Here is a 14,656-nt window from a genome sequence, read left to right on the forward strand (position 1 = left end):
CAGTGATAGCATAGCTTCGTGTCAGGAAATCCACTGAAGAGCAACAGTGTTGTGGTGAAGAGCACAGACTCTGGAACCAGACTGCCTTGTTTTGAATGTTCTCGCTCTCTTTTCTAGCTGTGCTTCCTTGAGCAAGTTATCCAGCTTTTTTGCCTTTGGTTTCCCCATTTGTAAATAGGAATACTAAAGCCTATCTCAGAGGTTAAATGGATTGTTACAGGTAAAGCAAGCACTTATATCAATGCCTGACTTGTAGTAAGTACCACTACGTAATGGTGGTTATTATATCATCCACCAACAGTGGTTAAAAGAAGGAAAATTAGATGGTTGTCTCAACAGATGTTTAAAAGTCCTCTGAGGGACTTCCCCTGGTGGTCCAGTGGTTGGGACTTTGCCTTCCAACGTTGGGGGCAGTGAGAGTTTGACTCCTGGTCAGGGAGCTAGGATCCCACATGCTTGCAGCCAAAAAACAAAAAACATAAAAGCAGTATTTTAACAAATTCAAGAAAGACCATTAAAAATGGTCCGTACCCCCCCAAAAAAAGTCCTCTGAAATGTTGGCACCCCTTTTCTTGTAATTTGTTAAACCATTAGAAGATTACACTATGATGACTACTTCAAACAAGTAGCACAGCTTATAGTTAAGATTAAAGTCTCAGGGTACTGTTCTTAGGGAAGACAACAAGGGCCCAGTATCTCTCACTTAATCATCTTCTGAACTGTCTAGTCATTGGCATAAGTCTTGTGAAGACCAAAATTGTTTTTTCCACTTATCTGAAGTTTCTACTTAGAAATCATAAGAGAGTTGTTGGAAAGCTTTTAAATTAATAGAATTTAGTAAGTTAGAAATGAAAAGCTATAAATAACTTTCTTCCATGTAACTAGTTAGAGAAACATGAGGTGGGGGGAGTGGTGATCCCACTGATATAAAGGCAGGAAAATATAGGCTCTGGGAATAGCTAGTGGTGTCCAGTAATGGTCAAGACCTATAAATGCAGTTAGAATATTTGGTGAGTGATAAAGTACTTCATGCATAGTTATACACATCATTTTCTGTGGAGAGACACATTATAAAATGCTTATTCTAGTCAGAATCCCAGTGGGATTCTTTTTAGGCTGAATTTAGTGATTCCAAAGTTATCTGGAATAATAAGTAGGTTAGAATAATCATGGTAAAATTTTTAAAGAGATATCTCTACCACACCCTGAAATGTAATACGAAGATCCAGTGAACAGCATAGCATTGGCCAAAAAATAGGTCAGGAAATAAAAAAGAAGAATTAAAAGAGTTGCCAGTGTGAAAATTACAAAAGTCAAACATCCAACCAAATTAAAAAGCAAAAGTAAAAGCTGGGAAGTATTTGTAGCATGATTGAATCCTTCCTTAAAGCTTATGTAGTGAGTGAGCGAAGTCACTCAGTCATGTCCGATTCTTGCGACCCCATGGACTGTAGCCTACCATGTTCCTGCATCCATGGGATTTTCCAGGCAAGAATACTGGAGTGGGTTGCCATTTCCTTCTCCAGGGGATCTTCCTGACCCGGGGATTGAACCCGGGTCTCCTGCATTATAGGCAGACAGATGCTTTACTGTCTGGGCCACCAGGGAAGTCTAAAAAAAAAGCTTATGTAACAGGAGGGGAAAATGTGCAAAGCACGTGAACAGACCATTCACATGAACACAGTTGATCAGTATGCATGTGGAGAATGTTCATCCTCACCAGTATTTAAGAATGCCAATTCCAATTTGAAAGGCCAAATAAATGTGATTTCAAAGGGATAATACGTAATTCTGGCAAGCGTGTGCTCAAATGAGCAAAATGAGCATTCCTGCCCTGCTGGTGTGAGTATAAGCTACTATTAACCCTTCTGTAAAGTGGATAGGTAATGAGTGTTAGGACCTAGACAAATATTACTAGGTCAAATAGGGTGATTCTGTTGATGATAGGACCTAATGGATACATAATTAGAGTAGGAAAAAAAAAATCTGTGTCCAGTGTATAAAGTGATGCAGGTAATCTACAAAACTCCAGATCAGCCTAAAAATGACTCCCTACTTCTCAGCTGCCCTCGATTTGAGGAGTATTCTTCATGTTTGTTCAGGACCTTGCTCCCAGCATGCTGTGTTCCTTGTATGTAACATTTCTTTGGCTGATGAGATTAGAACAGCTTTAGGTTATCCTGTAAAAAGAAACGAAGGGAAAAAGAGGTGTGTTCTCTTGGTTGTTCTGTTTCCTGTCTCCACTAGAGAACTTAAAGCAGCTCTGAAGTGTCATATATAAAGAAAATCCCTATTCCATGGGAAATTAGAGATTTGAAGTTAGGGGAATTGAGCAGCTTTCTTTATTCTGATTAGAAATGATGGGAAGTCCGTCTGTCTTGTGTAACTCTCTTTGCTTCTCTTCCCTTTGTAGTATGTGCCAAGTGCTCTCTGCTGCCCGAGCCGAGCCAGCATCCTGACAGGGAAGTACCCACACAATCATCACGTGGTTAACAACACTCTGGAGGGAAACTGCAGTAGTAAGTCTTGGCAGAAGATCCAAGAACCGAATACTTTCCCAGCAATTCTCAGATCAATGTGTGGTTATCAGACCTTTTTTGCAGGGAAATACTTAAATGAGGTATGTTGAATGGTCTCATTATTCCCTTTTGTTTTTTAATAACAGCTCCTGAAATGTGAGTTTATATAATTCATGTTAATTGTTGTTTAATTAGTATCCGTTCAAGTCATGTTAAAGGGTTTTCGGGTATCTAGCATTTCTCTTAATCTACCTGTTAAAACAGGAACTTATTTACATGAACGTAATTTACAGGATTTAGACATAGTGGTTATTCTTTCTTCAGACAGTTTCCAGAGCATTTATTTTAAAACTGTCTTCAGACCACTGTGCTCTGAAACATCTTCCCTTTTTTCCTCAAGCATTCTGCTTGTCACGTGGCCGTCATGGTATCTTTGTTTCCAGTTCTCCTTTATCAGGACCAGAGTGAAGAATTTTTTCCTTTGAGCTTCTTTCCTGAATAATAACAACGTAACCTATTTTTTGGAAACTGGAAACAGATTGTGGGGAGATCAGTGATGAAGGAAGAGCACCCAAGCCTGAGACATTCAGGCCATTGAAGTATGTGCCTGAGTGGTTAGCGTGCTGGCCTTGAAGGCCCGGGATGAAGGGAGGCCTCATTGTGACCTGCCCAGGCCAGACTTCAGGGCCCTGTGTCCACCACACTGGCCTTAGCATTTAGTCAGAGTTCAGGCTTAATGGAAATAATGTGTTTGAGAGTGTTGGGGATTATCTCTTAAAGTAAAAGTGGGGATTCAGGACAAAGAGAACATGTATGTTTTCTTATGTACTTTATCCATGGTTGCTAGAGATCTTAATATATGATCTGAATTTGGTTAATTCTCTCCCTCCCTGTAATAATTGGGGGAATTTGCAGCTTTGTGGGTTTGATGAAAAATGAGTCAGTTTGAAAAGAATCATGAGCAATAAGTGCGGGGGATTATGGCTACAGGTCATAAAGAGAACATACACTACTTTTCATATTGAAGATCTTCTAACATACACAAAATTAGAAATTCTTCAAACTACAAAGAATTAGTTCTTAGAGGTAAACTGAGTTAAATGGGCCGTATTAAGCCTTGTCAAGATAAAATGGGATGACTCTGTAGTCTCTTCACTTAATTCATCTCATCAGATAAATTGAGTCCAAATGTAGTCTTCAGGGTCCCTGGTGGTCCAGTGGTTAAGACTCCGAGCTTCCAATTCAGGGGGTGCGGGTTCAATCCCTGGTCGAGGAACTAAGATCTCACATGCCATGTGGCATGGTTAAAAAATAAACATAAATAAAATAGCAAAAATGGACTTTATCAATAAGCAGGAGAGCTGAAGTGATAGACTGAGAGCTTATACCCTGATTTGGGCTGTTAGCCACAAGTCTGGCTAGACCATCCAGTCTATGCAATCAGTAGCTCAGCAGATGAGCCTTATGGCTTTAGCTATATTGCCTTTTCCTGTAAAGGACCAAGAGTAAATATTTTAGGCTTTTGCAGGCCATATGTCAGTGTAGTGACTATTCAATTATGTCATTGTAGCTGGAAAGCAGCCACAGACCTGTGGAAACCAGTGAGTGTGGCTATGTTTCAGTAATGATTCACCATCACTGAAGTTTAAATTTCAGGCAAATATTTCACAAAAATATTCCTCTTTTGATTTTTTTTAATTCAAGTATATTTTATTTTGTTTGGTGGTTTTGGGGTTTTTGTGTGTGTGTTTATATTTTTTAATGTTTGGAAGAAAATTCTTAGCTTGCCAGCCATGCAGAATAGTTGGCAGGCTAGATTTGGCCCACCAGCCATAGTTTGCCAACTTACACTTCAGAAATTCCTAGGTCTGTAGTGTTCTTTCCTTTTCAATTGATTTTTGTACTTGTGGAGATTGAGCACTTACCGTGTTTCAAGCACTGATGTAAAAAGATTCTGACAGTTTCATGTTTCTTTCTGGTCCTGTCACAGCCCATGAACTTCTAATGCATTGCTTGTCTTGCTTTTCAGTATGGAGCCCCAGATGCAGGTGGACTCGGACACGTTCCTCTGGGCTGGAGTTACTGGTATGCATTGGTGAGTGAACAATGAAGTCACCGACGATTATACACAACCCTACAGATGCTTGTTTACTTTCTACTGTAGCTCTGATATTGACATTACTTGGTTTGCTTTTATGGTTGGCCACTTCATCTCCTTGAAAGTCTTGATTTGTGAATCACTCTGTTGTGAGATATTTTTCTTGCATTCCACAAAGTTTAGCAACATATTTTGCTGTTCTACCGGATCTGTTTCTGGGTTTTTTAGCTAAACATATTATTGAAATTCTGCTCGTAGTTAATAAAACCGTAGTCAAGAAGTCTAATTCAGTATTGACTTGAGCAGTTACCTTTTATGTCTTACCACTGTTTAAGCAGAGTACAGTTTAGCCCAGTATAGGTTCCAACTTTCATTTTGTATGCTGGCCTCATTAAAAAAAAAAAACAACCTACTTTCCTCTCTTTAATAGGAAAAGAATTCTAAGTATTATAATTACACCCTCTCTATCAATGGGAAGGCACGGAAGCATGGTGAAAACTACAGTGTGGACTACCTGACAGATGTCTTGGTGAGTTACTGAAGCTCTGTCCTTGCAGTTTAGCTCATGTTTAACTAAAGACTCTGCCTCAGAAACCTTTAGTTATATTTGTTCACATTGAGTAGCATGAATAATAACTTGATCTAACTGCTGAAGACTATTTTCAGCTGGTTAAAGATTTCCTGAGAGTGTTTTTCTTTGTAATTAAGCCAGGCTCAGATCTAATGTTTTTGAAATTCCAGCAGCAAATCCCTTTTCCAAAGGCTAATCTCTAATACTGTGGAGATTACTTTGAAGAGGTTTTACACTGTAAGGGTTCCTATTCTTGACCCCGGTTTTACTCACAGGCTGCAGGATGACAGCTTCATCATGAGGGTAAGAGGATAGAGGCAGGGGAGTTCTTCAGGCATTGAGTATTGTATATTAAAAATACTGAAACGGGAACATGAATTTGGGGATCTCGTTTCCTGTCTTAAGATGGTTCTAATGACAACCCCCCATTGGGTACTCTTTCACCAAGTACTTCAGCACCCCTTAGAGCTGGTTCAGTTCATTCGCTCAGTCGTGTCCTACTCTTTGCGACCCCATGAATTGCAGCACGCCAGGCCTCTCTGTCCATCACCAACTCCCAGAGTCTACCCAAACCCATGTCCATCAAGTCAGTGATGCCATCCAACCATCTCATCCTCTGTCGTCCCCTTCTCCTCCCGCCCCCAATCCTACCCAGCATTAGGGTCTTTTCCAATGAGTCAACCCTTCGCATGAGGTGGCCAAAGTATTGGAGTTTCAGCCTCAACATCAGACCTTGCAACGAACACCCAGGATTGATCTCTTTTAGGATGGATTGATTGGATCTCCTTGCAGTCCAAGGGACTCTCAAGAGTCTTCTCCAACACCACAGTTCAAAAGTATCAATTCTTCAGTGCTCAGCTTTCTTCACCGTCCAACTCTCACATCCATACATGACCACTGGAAAAACCATAGCCTTGACTAGACGGACTCTTGTTGGCAAAGTAATGTCTCTGCTTTTAAATATGCTATCTAGGTTGGTCATAACCTTCCTTCCAAGGAGTAAGCGTCTTTTAATTTCATGGCTGCAGTCACCATCTGCAGTGATTCTGGAGCCCAAAAAAATAAAGTCTGACACTGTTTCCACTGTTTCCCCATCTATTTCCCATGAAGTGATGGGACCAGATGCCATGATCTTAGTTTTCTGAACGTTGAGCTTTAAGCCAACTTTTTCACTCTCCTCTTTCACTTTCATCAAGAGGCTCTTTAGTTCTTCTTCACTTTCTGCCATAAGGGTGGTGTCATCTGCATATCTGAGGTTATTGATATTTCTCCCAGCAATCTTGATTCCAGCTTGTGTTTCTTCCAGCCCAGCGTTTCTCATGATGTACTCTGCATATAAGTTAAATAAGCAGGGTGACAATATCCAGCCTTGATGTACTCCTTTTCCTATTTGGAACCAGTCTGTTGTTCCATGTCCAGTTCTAACTGTTGCTTTCTGACCTGCATACAGGTTTCTCAAGAGACAGGTCAGATGGTCTGGTATTCCCATCTCTTTCAGAATTTTCCACAGTTTATTGTGATCCACACAGTCAAAGGCTTTGGCATAGTCAATAAAGCAGAAATAGATGTTTTTCTGGAACTCTCTTGCTTTTTCGATGATCCAGCAGATATTGGCAATTTGATCTCTGGTTCCTCTGCCTTTTCTAAAACCATCTTGAACATCTGGAAGTTCACGGTTCACGTATTGCTGAAGCCTGGCTTGGAGAATTTTGAGCATTACTTTACTAGCATGTGAAATGAGTGTAATTGTGCGGTAGTTTGAGCATTCTTTGGCATTGCCTTTCTTTGGGATTGGAACGAAAACTGACCTTTTCCAGTCCTGTGGCCCCTGCTGAGTTTTCCAAATTTGCTGGCATATCGAGTGCAGCACTTTCACAGCATCACCTTTGAGGATTTGAAATAGCTCAACTGGAATTCCATCACCTCCACTAGCTTTGTTTGTAGTGATGCTTTCTAAGGCCCACTTGACTTCACATTCCAGGATGTCTGGCTCTAGGTGAGTGATCACACCATCGTGATTATCTGGGTCGTGAAGATCTTTTTTGTACAGTTCTTCTGTGTATTCTTCCCACCTCTTCTTAATATCTTCTTCTGTTAGGTCCATACCATATCTGTCTTTTATCGAGCCTATCTTTGCATGAAATGTTCCTTTGGTATCTCTAATTTTCTTGAAGAGATCTCTAGTCTTTCCCAATCTGTTATTTTCCTCTATTTCTTTGCACTGATCGCTGAGGAAGGCTTTCTTATCTCTCCTTGCTGTTCTTTGGAACTCTGCATTCAGATGGGGATATCTTTCCTTTTCTCCTTTGCTTTTTGCCTCTCTTCTCTTCCCAGCTATCTGTAAGGCCTCCTCAGACAGCCATTTTGCTTTTTTGCCTTTCTTTTCCATGGGGATTTTCTTGATTCCTTTTTGCTGTACAATGTCACGAACCTCTGTCCATAGTTCTTTAGGCACTCTGTCTATCAGGTCTAGTTCCTTAAATCTATTTGTCACTTCCACTGTATACTCATAAGGGATTTGATCTAGGTCATACCTGAATGGACTAGTGGTTTTCCCTACTTTCTTCAATTTAAGTCTGAATTTGGCAATAAGCAGTTCATGATCTGAGCCACAGTCTGCTCCTGGTCTTGTTTTTGCTGGCTGTATAGAGCTTCTCCATCTTTGGCTGCAAAGAATATAATCAATCTGATTTTGGTGTTGACCATCTGGTGATGTCCATGTGTAGAGTCTTCTCTTGTGTTGTTGGAATAGGGTGTTTGCTATTACCAGTGCGTTCTTGTGGCAAAACTCTATTAGCCTTTGTCCTGCTTCATTCTGTACTCTGAGGCCAAACTTGCCTGTTACACCAGGTGTTCAGATGGGAACAGGTGTTCAGGTGTTTCTTGACTTCCTGCTTTTGCATTCCAGTCCCCTATAATGAAAAGGACATCTTTTTTGGGTGTTAGTTCTAGAAGGTCTTGTAGGTCTTCATAGAACCGTTCAACTTCAGCTTCTTCGGCGTTACTGGTCAGGGCATAGACTTGGATTACTGTGATATTGAATGGTTTGCCTTAGAAACAAACCGAGATCATTCTATCGTTTTTGAGATTGCATCCAAGTACTGCATTTTGGACTCTTGTTGACCATGATGGCAACTCCATTTCTTCTAAGGGATATTCTTGCCCACAGTGGTAGACATAATAAGCAATAAATAAAGCAAAGTCCCCGATTTCTGTGGGAGGTCACCTTTTAGGGGTAGATTTATTTATACATATGTGTGTTGTCTTGTTAGATGGTGATGAGTTAGAGCAATAAGGCAGAGGATGGAAGTTACTTAGATAGTGTTTAAGCAAAATCCTAAAGGAGATGAGAATGAGCTATACAGATCAGCGGAAAGAGTGCCACAGGCAAAGGAAGCAAAAAGTGTGAAGGTGTTGAAGCAGGAGTGTGCCTGGTGTGTTGGAGAAACCACAGAGTTTCTGACGGGGTTGAAGTAAAGTTAGATGGGTGGGATGATGGTAGGAAATTGATAGTGTCTTTTGAGTTTCATGTTGGGAGTAAATGAATTTGTAAATCAACTAGAACAATTAAAAACATAGCATGTATGTATGTGGGAAGCTTTGATTTTCATAAACTGTCTCCAGAAAAGCAAATGAAAAATTTAAGTCCAGATAAATTAAAACCCTGGTGTGGCATATTTGGACTTAATATTATTCACTTAGCTTAGCTAAACTTCAGCTGGCATAACTTAGGATATCCTATCTACTCTCTTGAACCCAGCATTTTTGTAAGATTATGGTAACTTAATTCACTTTTCCCACTATTGTGAATTAGGTTGACTCTTTTTTATGTTCATTAAAGCATCAAATGTATATGCTCTGAGCTGCATTAATGTAAATTAATACTAAAATGGCCAAATTATTCTTTTTTTCTCTCATGGGAGGCATAACAACTTTTAGGTCATGTAAAATCATCAGAGTCCTAATTGCTTTCTTAAGGAAAGCATTAGTTGCTCAGTCAAGTTTGACTCTTGGAGACCCCAGGGACTGTGGCCTGCCAGGTTCCCCTGTCCATGGGGATTCTCCAGGCAAGAACACTGGACTGGGTTGCCATTTCCTTCTCCAGCTTTCTTAAAAATGGGTGTGCTTTTCAGTATTTTCATGTGATTGCCTGAAAGCTAGATGATTCGTTTCAGCATCACGCTTGCAAGTGACTGTGACATAGATTGTGTGCCACAACTGGGAGAAAGCTCATAGGACCCTGCACCCCTTTCACCAGAGAACAGATACTTATCTAGGCCTCAGCTATTGGGTAGGGTGAGAGATGACCACTCTTTCTGTGTTTCAGGCCAATGTCTCCTTGGACTTCCTGGACTACAAGTCCAACTCTGAACCATTCTTCATGATGATATCCACCCCAGCGCCTCATTCGCCATGGACGGCTGCACCTCAGTACCAAAACACCTTCCAGAACGTCTTTGCACCAAGAAACAAGAACTTCAACATCCATGGAACGGTAACTTCCCCTCAGCCTTGCATCAAGCCAGGCTCTATGTAACTAAGTGTATAATACACGGGTCAGGAAGCCTTTGAGTCATGTAGTTGGTCTTCCGTCTCAATCTTTTCAAGGTAATTGTGCCTGTCTCTAGTACACTAGGTAGTACACATGTGCTTCAGAAGTCCAGGTAAGTTTCCTGCCATGCACCCAGTGAACAACTCAAGAGTCCATGGGGAATGGTAGAGAAATGCTGACTTTCCTGCCTACAGCCCCTGCCGATAACCTCCATGCTGGCTCTCCTCCTGCCCGGCAGTGGCCGGGACGTGTCCCTTGGGGCTGAATGGGGCCTGCGAGAGTCTCCTCTGGGTGGAGGCCTGGGAAGAAGAGTGGTGACGCAGTGTAGTGTGATTGGAAAGGGAAGTTGGATGGAGAAATGAACAAGAGCAAGGAGTGTCATAAAGGGCTGTGACCTAAATGCTGTTAGCCTCCAGTGCCAGCTACCCTTCCCTCCGTCCAGGAGATAGGCACGTCACTGGTTCAAAGACTGAAGACTGCTACCGCCTCATGCTTGTTTCCCTGAGGTCTTAGTTACTCGTGAGGTGGCAGAAAGAATGAGTCTTGGAGTTAGATTCAGTACTACCGCTTTCTAACTAAGTGACCTGACCGTTAGTAAGATGCTTAACTTCCGTTTTTCCCTCTGAAGTGGTGGGTCCTGACCTCTCATGCAACTCTTGAATGGATTAAAGTTGTTGTTGTTCAGTTGCTCAGTCATGGCTGACTCTTTGCAACCCCATGGACTGCAGCACGCCAGGCTTCCCTGTCCTTCACCATCTCCCAGAGCTTGCTAAAACTCAAGTTCATTGAGTTGGTGATGCCATCCAGCCATCTCATCCTCTGTCATTCCCTTCTCCTCCTGCCTTCAATCTTTCCCAGCATCGGGGTCTTTTCCAATGAGTCAGCTCTTTGCATCAGGTGGCCAAAATATTGGGGCTTCAGCATCAGTCCTTCCAATGAATGTTCACAGTTGATTTTCCTTTAGGATTGACTGGTTTGATCTCCTTGCTGTGTAGGGGACTCTCAAGAGTCTGTACATAGAAACATTTAGCATGTTGCCTGGCACATGGTAGGCTGTGCTTGTTGTGTAGATGTTAAAACTGAGTGAATTGAGTTTTAACCAAAGGGCTGGTCTCTCTCTGTTCCAAAAGAAGTTCATACAAGCTCCCATGGCTAAGTAAGCTTAGCAACTTAAGGTTAAATAAGTCACTGTACTACAAAATTTCTCAGTTATTCACGTTCTAGCATGAATTTGCAATAGAACATGCTGTATAGCATTTTTCAAGCATATTAACTAAAGAAAACTGAAGATTACAGTTTGCATGGTGGTGGCCTAGGGTTGTATGAATAGGGAGGAGAAAATTAAAAGTGTTTCGCAATTTTTAAAAAAAAAACTTCTTTATTTAAATGAGAAGAAGCCTCTAGATTTGGATTTGAAGTTTTAGGAAATCTCTGTGATAAGGTTTTTTCCCCAAGGTCTAAGAATGATCTATACCTTAGGTAGGAAGATAGAGGGTAATGGAATGATGACTTATTAGGCAAAACTTAGAGGAAGGTCAAGTTAGTATTTACCCTTTTGTCGTTTGAGTGGTAGACTCAAGCCCAGATTCCAAGTTACAAATGTAATCTAGTCAGTTTCCAGTATCTTTCTCTAAATATCTTTAGCTGCTCAGGAAGGATCCCAGGCCTTCTGCTGTTAGGGAGGGGTTGGGAAGAAGCTAATAATTTGCAGAATTTTTTTTTTTTTCTTACAAACACAGAGAAAGGAGGTGGGAGTGGGTGGTGGAGGGAAAATCTGAAGTTGCTTAAACAGGCTCCAGTTAGTTCCTTTTTGCTCAAGTATCGAGTGATCCTTTTATCTACTCTAGTACTTTATTTGACTGTGGTGACTTGGTGCTAAGTTTTTTTTTTTTTCTTTTAAATTTTAGAACAAGCACTGGTTAATTCGGCAAGCCAAGACCCCAATGACTAATTCTTCAATACAGTTTTTAGATAATGCATTTAGGAAAAGGTAAGAGCTGCTCCTTTCTCAGTCTGGGTGGTCTTTGAAGCCCCTCAGAAGCAGCCCATGAATAGGGGACTGTACCATGTGGTTATCTGTGAGGAAAAAGCAGAGCTTAGCAAGTTGGTGGGAGAGACTCTGATAGGAAGTCTCTGCATTTAGCAGTAAGGTGGCCTTTGGCCCTCAGGACTGATTAAAGGGTCCATTTTTCTGACTTGTTAAAATGTTGCAAATTGGAGCCATTTGGCTGAAATTTTTCTTTTCACCATGTCTAAAGAAAATTACATAAGACCCAAAGGCTTAGACGAGAGCAAAATATCTGCCTTTGCTGTTTCGAGTTTTCGAGAAAATTCTTTTAAGTTAGTTTTTTAAAAATGCATTACTTTCTCTTACGGTGTATTTAGTTTTAGGCCAGGAATTGGCAGACTTCTTCTGTGAAGGGGTGGATAGTAAATATTACAGGCTTGTAGGCCATCTCATGTCTGTTGCTGATGCTTAGCTCTGCTGCTGGAGTGCAAAGCCGCCCTGGACAATACAAGAATGAATGCGCATGGCTGTGTTCCAATAAAACTTCATATAAAAACAGCCAGCAAGTTGTCATTTCGGGGGTGAAGAGTTTCAGATTCGCAAGGTGAAAACGTTCTGGAGATTGGTTTCACTCTGTGAATATACTGAACCCTACTGACCTATCCACTTACAGATTGTTAAGACCGTAATATTTTATGTCTTGTACCACAGTTGAAAACAGAAAGAAAGTGGTCAAGCTTTGACCCATGACTGTAGTTTGCTGACTCCTTTTAGTCCATTAAACAGTGTTGCAGCACAGGTCTGTCTGAATTCATCTGTCAGTCAGTGCTGATTTGACAAGTTTGCCTTCCGGTAGTGGTTTTTTGTTGTTTTTTTAACTTGAGGGATAATTGCGTTACAATATTGTGTTGGCGTCCGCCATACATCAACAGCAATAGTCTTTCATTCTCATCACCAGTCATGATAAATAATAAAGCTAACTGGTTTAAAAAAAGCCTAATTTATTTCTGTGGAATCAGTTAAATTTGGAGTGTTCTGGAATTTTCTAATCTGTGTTTTGCAATGAAAGGAAAGGAAATGTGGGATTGGAGCTTTCGGGGAAGAGTGGCCTTGAGGAGTTTCTTTAGGAGGGGGGTTGGAGGTGTTTTGGGTTTGGGGGCTTTTTTGGACTTGGCTTTTGCTGTTTTGGCAAGATGGCAGTACCTCAGCCCTTTGTCTCTGAGGTGCCATTGCTGCCCCCTGTTCACATTCAGGTGGCAGACTCTGCTCTCAGTGGATGACCTCGTGGAGAAGCTGGTCAAGCGATTGGAGTTCAATGGGGAACTCAGCAACACCTACATCTTTTATACCTCAGACAATGGCTATCACACAGGTAAGGGGCAGACCGTGACCTTGGCGAAGTGCCTTTCCGTCCTCACCCAGTCAGCAGCACTGGCTGGGAGCTTCTGTCCTTTTGCAGTGGTGAACAGGCCAGAGGGAGGGTCTTGCCCTCTGGGCTCCTCTGGTTAGAAGGCCAACTCATTCCGGTGGGGAGATACCCAGTTTCATTACTTGCTGTTTCACAGGCTAAATTATGTGGTGTTCTGAGGAGTCTAAGCAGAGAATAAGCTTGATGGGTTGGAGGTAGGCTTTATGAAAGAGGTGAGAAACTGAACTAGATTTAAAGGATAAATGGATCTTAGAGAAAAAGGGTATGACATTTTACACAGGAAGACCCAAGAGAGGGTTGCCTTGGGGAAAAACTTGCTTGTGAAATTAGGTTTTTGGTGTGTGTGGTTTTTGTTTTGTGGCTTTTGTCTTTTCACAACTGCAGTATGAGTCATCCCCATGTCCTTGACTTTCATCCTTTCTACTTGGACCTTCTCTTGCTAAAAATCAGTATTTTCTTCTTTCTCCACTCTTAAATTTCCTAAACTTGAAGGTAATTAATCTGATATTTGCACAGGAGCAGATTGATTAGGCATTTCATGTGTTATTATGAATATTTTTATTTTTATTTTTTTTATTATGAATATTTTTAAACAGTCAAAGTAAAGACTAGTAAATTAACCTTTGTTGTCTAGCTTTAATTTTCAGTGACACAGGGCCAGTCATTTGAATTCCTCATTCCTTCTGCATGTTTCTTTTTTAGCTAGAAGTTTCTGAAGGCACTCCAGACGTGGTGATTCCATACGTCAACACTTGATTGTGCATCTGATTAGTTGATTACATATCAGAACCTACATAAAATCCACACGCTACCTTTATTTTTTGTGTCGTAAGGCTGTCTTTTGCCACTGATTTATTGGAGAAACTGGTCTTTTGTTCTTTAGAATATCACATTCTAGATGTGGCTAATTGCATATGTGATAACTTGTTTAGCTATACTCAGCATTTTCTACAGATTGATAGTTAGATCTAGAGTCTTAATAGAAATGTGTGTTTTTCAACAAGAATGCTTTCTTATTGATGCTGCTGTGTACTTCTTACTGCTTCACATCATGAAGCCCAGGCATCTGGTTGCCTCACTTTAGAAATGCTGTTTCTGATTGATGGCTCATGTGATACCAACCTGAGCTCCTCCTATGAACCTCTTGTGGCTGAAACTTCCATTGATGATTGTGCTTAAATTGGTTCCCTCAGAAACTGCAAAATTTGACTTCATAACTCTGTCCTTCCTTTTGAATTTACTAGCTGGAATTCCTCAGGAAATTTGCCTCATCAACTGCTTGGTTATCTTGAGGTACAGTTTATTGAGGAAAGGCTGGATAAATGGTTTTGTTCCTTTATTTAACAGCTTTTAGACTAACTTCATTCAGTTGTGATCGAGTGGAGTATCATACATAAATAATGTATATTTGTGCTTCAATACTTTTTAGTCATTCCTTTTGTTGTATTTGCCTATTTAAGGCCAGGGAGTTCCTCTGGA

The 14,656-nt window shown here is 40.9% G+C and overlaps 1 protein-coding gene across 2 annotated transcripts in view; it reads left to right on the plus strand.

Moving 5' to 3' along the window:
* The window catches only part of GNS (glucosamine (N-acetyl)-6-sulfatase), a 51,186-nt gene that overhangs the window by 12,773 nt on the left and 23,757 nt on the right, over positions 1-14,656 (plus strand). For both annotated transcript variants that reach the window (XM_081588861.1, XM_081588862.1), the window contains 6 exons: positions 2,414-2,620; positions 4,549-4,614; positions 5,048-5,146; positions 9,516-9,683; positions 11,648-11,730; positions 13,002-13,120. In XM_081588861.1, the coding sequence (XP_081444987.1) occupies positions 2,414-2,620; positions 4,549-4,614; positions 5,048-5,146; positions 9,516-9,683; positions 11,648-11,730; positions 13,002-13,120 (742 nt within the window). The remainder of the gene's footprint in view (positions 1-2,413; positions 2,621-4,548; positions 4,615-5,047; positions 5,147-9,515; positions 9,684-11,647; positions 11,731-13,001; positions 13,121-14,656) is intronic.

The sequence above is a fragment of the Giraffa tippelskirchi genome, chromosome 4 (assembly GCF_054371585.1).
Source record: "Giraffa tippelskirchi isolate mGirTip1 chromosome 4, T2T-mGirTip1v1.2.pri, whole genome shotgun sequence".
Taxonomy (NCBI): Eukaryota; Metazoa; Chordata; class Mammalia; order Artiodactyla; family Giraffidae; genus Giraffa; species Giraffa tippelskirchi.